Below are 5,439 nucleotides of genomic sequence, written 5' to 3'. Positions count from 1 at the left end.
ACGCCGGGAACAGCCCCATGGGGACACTGAGGCCAGGCACTGCTCCATGGCCCCGCGGGGACACCGAGGCCAGGAATGGTCCCATGGGGACACCAAGGCCAGGACAGCCCCACAGCCCTGCGGGGACACTGACGCCGGGAACAGCCCCATGGGGACACCAAGGCTGGGCACAGCCCCACAGCCTCACAGGGACACCAAGGCCAGGACAGCCCCACGGCCCTGTGGGGACACCGAGGCCAGGCACTGCTCCATGGCCCCACGGGGACACCGAGGCGAGGCACAGCCCCACAGCCCTGCGGGGACACCGAGGCCAGGAATGGTCCCATGGGGACACCAAGGCCAGGACAGCCCCACAGCCCTGCGGGGACACCGAGGCCAGGACAGCCCCACAGCCCTGTGGGGACACCGACGCCGGGAACAGCCCCATGGGGACACCAAGGCCGGGCACAGCCCCACAGCCTCGCAGGGACACCAAGGCCAGGACAGCCCCACGGCCCTGTGGGGACACTGAGGCCAGGCACTGCTCCATGGCCCCGCGGGGACACCGAGGCCAGGAATGGCCCCATGGGGACACTGAGGACAGGCACCGCTCCACAGCCTTGCAGGGACACCAAGGCCAGGAACGGCCCCATGGGGACAGAGTCCGTACGGGCACAGCCCCACGGCCCTGCGGGGACACCGAGGCCGGGAACGGCCCCATGGGGACACCAAGGCCGGGCGCAGCCCCACAGCCTCGCAGGGACACCGAGGCCAGGAATGGTCCCGTGGGGACACCGAGGCGAGGCACAGCCCCACAGCCCCGCGGGGACACCGAGGCCGAGCACGCCCCCGCGGCGGCTCCAGGACGCGCCGAGGCTGGGGGCCGGCCGGGGCTGCGGCACTCACAGCAGGCCGCCGCCATCACGGCCGCCGGGCCCGGGCAGCCGCCGCCGGTCGCCGCTTCCGGTTTCGGCTCCACCGGCTCCGGCCCGCGACCGCGACCGGCGCCCTCGGCCCCGCCCCCGGACACGCCCCCACGCCACGGGCCCGCCCCCCACCCGAGGCACCGCCCTCTTCCCCGCCCCCACGCCACGGCCCCGACCCGAGGCACCGCCCACGGCCCCGCCCCCTGCGCCATGGCCTCGATCCGGCCGCCAGGCGGAGCCCGAGGACCGGCCGGGAGAAAGGGGGGGGGGGGGAGTGTCACGTGGGAGCGGCAGTGGGCGGGGCGAGCGGTTGCTAGGAGACGGGCGCACGCATTGTGAGGTGCCATGGCGGCCCGCTACGGCGCGGGGCAGGTGGGGCCGGCGGCGGCGGCCGGGGGGCAGCGGGGCGCCGGGCCAGGCCGGGCCGGGCTCACCGACCGCGCTCTCCCCGCAGTACGAGGGCGCCTTCGACCCGCGCAGCCTGCGGAACTGGAGCGTGCCCCGCTCGGCCCGGCAGGTAGCCCCGGGCCCGGCGCCCCCCGCTGCGCCGGGACAGCCCCCAAGGCCCCTGCCCCCCCGGCGCCTTCCCCAGACCGGCCCCCCAAGCCGCCGAGCCGGCCCCGGCTTCCCCCGGGCCCCCTGCCCCTCAGTGCCCCGGGCTGCCCCCCAGCACACGCGGCCTAGCCCCGCACGCATCCCCTGGGCCCAGCCCGGCCCCCCGGCCCCCAGCCCGGCCCCCCCTCCGCGTCCCCGGGGCCCAGCCCGGCCTCCTCCGTGCCCCCAGCCCCCGGCCCGGCCCCCTCCGTGTCCCCTGGGCCCAGCCCAGCCCCCCACCCCCAGCCCGGCCCCCCTCTGCACCCTGGCCCCCAGCCCGGCCCCCCCTCCGCGCCCTCGGCCCCCAGCCCGCCCCCCCCTCCGTGTCCCTGGCCCCCAGCCCGGCCCCCCTCTGCGCCCCCGGCCCCCCTCTGCACCCCCTGGCCCCCAGCCCGGCCCCCCCTCCACGTCCCTGGCCCCCAGCCCGGCCCCTCGGCCCCCAGCCCAGCCCAGCCCCCCCCCCCTGCGTCCCCTGGGCCCAGCCCGGCCCCTCAGACCCCAGCCCTGTCCCCCCCTCCACGCCCCCTGGGCTCAGCCCGGCCCCAGCCCGGCCCCCCCTCTGCACCCCCTGGGCCCTGCCCGGCCCCTCAGACCCCAGCCCGGCCCCCCTTCCGCATCCCCGGGGCTCAGCTCGGCCCCCAGCTCGGCCCCCCCCGCACCCCCAGGGCTCAGACCGGCCCCTCAGACCCCAGCCTGGTCCCCCTTCCATGTCCCCTGGGTTCAGCACGGCCCCTCGGCCCCCAGCCTGGCCCACTGTCGCTGCTGCCCCCTTGCTTCCCCTCAGCGCCCCTTGCCACGGGACGGCTACACGCAGATCATCGCTGATGACCGAGGACATCTGCTCCCCTCTGTGCCCCGTTCGAAGGTTAGTGTTGGGGTGAGTGTGTCCTGCCCGCTGCAGGACCTGCACCCCACGTGGCACCCGTGGCGCTGCAGAAGGTGGCAAGCTGGAGGCACCCAGCTCAGAAGGGCTCTGGAGCCAGGCTCTCCTGGGTGAAGCAGCAAAACATTGGCTGAGTGGGGCAGTTGCTTTCTGAAAGAGGGCTGTAGCCCTGCTCTGCTCCCCCTTTTCCTTTCAGGCTTCCCCCTGGGGCACCTTTTTGGGAACCTGGGACATGCCCTTGAAAATTCCCCCAGCCAGGCTGAATCTGACCTCCCGTTCGGCTGCCGCAGCGGCACAGCTCACTGACTGGATCCACAAGTCCACCACCCTGACCAGCGCCTGCAACGGCCTCCGACCAGAGATCACTGGCAAGGTAGGTGCTGCTTTCCGAGGGATCCAAGGAGCGTGGAACATCACCTCTCCTTGCCGAGCTTTGGCTTGGCCTCACGGACGGGGGAGGGGGGGAGGGGGGCCATCTCCGGGTCCAGCTTCCATGAGCCGGTGCAAATAACTGAACTGTGATGCTGCGATGCGGTCCCTGCACTGTAGAAGTAGGTGAACACTAGGAAAGGATTTCTAGAGATGGGAAAGGCCCATGAGCAGATTTCAGGGGGATTTTCTATAATCCCGTGTCCTTCTTCTTAATATGCAGGTCTGCATCAGGCCAAGGAAGGGAGGGAGAGGGGAGAAGGCAGCATAGATGTACTGGTTGAATGCACGTGGAAGGTTGCTTCTCCCTGTGCTGTTTCCCTCTCCTCCTCCCACAGGATGTTTTAGACAGACTCACTCCTCCCACATCCCCAATTTGCACTCGCTATTAGACCAGATCTGGTGCGCTCAGTGTTGCGGCACTTGCGCTCGGTGCCTGGGCCACCCTCTCTTCTTACTCTCAGGACTGGGGGGGGGGGGGTCTCTCTGCCTCACCCTTAATTTGGGGTTGTCCCCCTGCTACTGGCAGTAGGGTGCTTGGGCCACCACAGCTGCCATTGTGCCAGCAGGAGGAGCTCACAAGCCGCTGCTCTCCTCCTGGAGAAAATCATCCTAGAATAGGAACCGCCCTGATGTGGAGGTGTTCCTCAGAGCCCCCCCAGCACCCCTCTTCAATTCAACCTTCCCCCTAGGGGAGCTCAGCAGCGTTTCTTCATTCCTTGGCAGCCTCAGGCAGACCGAGCCCTGCCAGTCTGCCGAGGATTCAGTCCTCCCCATGCTCCTGGCGAGCCTAGCAAGGAGCCCAACCCTGCAGCAAACCCCGCCTGCGGTAGTAGGCCTCCTTGGGTGAGTCCAAACCCCTCCTGCCATAGCGTTGCCAGCCAGCCAGTCCTCCCGTTCACCTCCCGCTTCTCTCGCTACCCCACATCCCCATCTTTGCAACATGAGCCTATTGCGTGTCTCCCTCGCACAGCCCCAAGAGCCTTGGTCAGACACGCAAGACACCAGGGAGCCTTCCGGAAAAGCCAGTCGGACATCTAGCAAGGGCATCCAGAATCCCCAGCTCTCTCCCAAAATGGCAGTGGAGGAGAAGTGTGGCCATGAAGTGGATGCCATGGTCGGGGTGCCACTCTCTCGCAAGCTTGGCCACCTGGATGTCCGGCTGAGAGAAGATGTATCACCGGAGATCCCAGCTTCATGCCAGCCTCACTCCAAGCAGGCCAAGCACAGGGTAGACAGCCCAGCTGAGGTCCCGCTCTCCCGCCAGCCCGGCTTCACAGATCTTAGACTCAGGGATGCCATCTCACCCAAAATCCCAGCTTCGCTCCTCTGTACTTCGAGGGAGGCTAGCCCTCAGCAGCCCACCTCAGTGGAGGTCTCCGCTCCGAGCTGGTCTGGCTCCATTGAGGCCAAACCCAAGGCGGGTAGTTCACCAAGCCTCGTGGTTTCGCCTTGTCGTGCATCAGCAGAGGCCAGTCCCCGAGGAAGCACCTCCCCTGAGGCACTGGTGCCCGGCCACTCTGCCTCCAAGGCTAGCTGTGCCTCCAGGACACGGAAGGGGACAGCCAAGAGAGAGAAGAGTGTGTCCCCAGAGCAGGATGGGTGGACAAGGTGCCTGCCATGCTCTGAAGAGAGAGCGGGGCAAACGCCCCAGTCGGGCCCAAGCACGAGACAAGGGCAAACATCTCTTACGCGATTTTGAGCCCTTCTTGCTCGCCTCACTCCCTCCCCCTGGCTGCAGGCACTTCCCCTCCCCTGCTGCGCCCTGCATCTAGCACAAACCATCCCCCCTTCCTCTTGCTTGCAAGTAAGAGGCTCCGGCTGGGTGAGGCGAGCAGAGCCACAGGACATGCCGGCTTCTCAGCGCCTGGGAACGCGCTCACAACCAGAAACTGCTTTTCCACCTAAGCCTGTGCCCAAGCCCTAGCAGTGAAGAAGGAGAGCAGGTTCAAAGAAGCCCAAGCAAGGCAGACAGCACTGTGTAGTCAGCATTTGTGTTTTCATGGCAACTGGAAAAATAAAAGTGGAAAAAAAAAAAAAAAAAACAGTCATTTGGTTTTGGTAGCTAACGACCAGTGCCCTGGCCCAAGCTCAGGCCCTTTGGCAGCGTCAGGGCTGCACGTGCCTGCGCGGTGCTTTGGTGTCGGATCTGGGGCAGCCTTGGCTTCCCTTTGTGTGTCCTCACTGGGCTGTAGCGCAGCTCATCTAATACTGTCTAATGGTAGAAAGGTGAGACCAGCCCCTAAGCATGGAGCTATCCATACTTCATCTGGCCTCTCATCACGCTGAGCAGCAGAAATCCAGTTGTTGGCTGGTTAGTTATTCCACAATTAACCAGCCTCTTACAGGAGGTGGGAGGGACAGAGCCAGTTTGACTTTGTTTTCATCACTAAGAAACTGGTAGGAGCTGGTTCTCCTCCGGTTAAGGGGCAGCTCCAAGAGCTCCAAGGCAGCACTTCCATCCCCCTTTACGCAAGAAGCCTGGGTTGCCTAGGCTGGGACTGTTTGCAGAAATGAAATAGTCTGTGAACACACAAGAGATGCAGCAAAGTCCAACTTCGTTAGCAGCTGGCATGCATCACAGATTAACTCATTAGCAATCAGAAGAGGGTTCCAAATAAAAGCCAT

At 66.4% G+C, this 5,439-nt stretch overlaps 1 protein-coding gene across 2 annotated transcripts; it reads left to right on the top strand.

The window, feature by feature from the left end:
• The first annotated feature begins 1,167 nt into the window (after positions 1–1,167).
• On the top strand, positions 1,168–5,439 carry CFAP126 (cilia and flagella associated protein 126). Of its 2 annotated transcripts, XM_068922120.1 has the most exons (6): positions 1,211–1,277; positions 1,360–1,422; positions 2,284–2,364; positions 2,579–2,755; positions 3,538–3,657; positions 3,785–5,439. In XM_068922120.1, the coding sequence occupies exons 1-6, from the start codon at positions 1,251–1,253 to the stop codon at positions 4,511–4,513; spliced, it is 1,197 nt and encodes a 398-aa protein (XP_068778221.1). In that variant the 5' UTR covers positions 1,211–1,250; the 3' UTR covers positions 4,514–5,439. The 2 variants fall into 2 exon arrangements, with proteins under 2 accessions (XP_068778222.1, XP_068778221.1); XM_068922121.1 differs by lacking the exon at positions 3,538–3,657 and having other exon boundaries at positions 1,168–1,277.

The sequence above is a fragment of the Struthio camelus genome, chromosome 30 (assembly GCF_040807025.1).
Source record: "Struthio camelus isolate bStrCam1 chromosome 30, bStrCam1.hap1, whole genome shotgun sequence".
Lineage (NCBI taxonomy): Eukaryota > Metazoa > Chordata > Aves > Struthioniformes > Struthionidae > Struthio > Struthio camelus.
The sequence above is the reverse complement of the archived record's forward strand: the minus strand, read 5'-3'. Positions and strand labels throughout refer to the sequence as shown.

What these genes read in the sequence shown, in the direction of transcription:
- CFAP126 (XM_068922120.1), top strand. Translation starts at nt 1,251, where the DNA reads ATGGCGGCCCGCTACGGCGCGGGGCAG. An exon ending in CCTCTGTGCCCCGTTCGAAG is followed by an intron (nt 2,365 to 2,578) that starts GTTAGTGTTGGG and finishes TTTTCCTTTCAG; the next exon opens with GCTTCCCCCTGGGGCACCTT. An exon ending in GCGGTAGTAGGCCTCCTTGG is followed by an intron (nt 3,658 to 3,784) that starts GTGAGTCCAAAC and finishes TCCCTCGCACAG; the next exon opens with CCCCAAGAGCCTTGGTCAGA.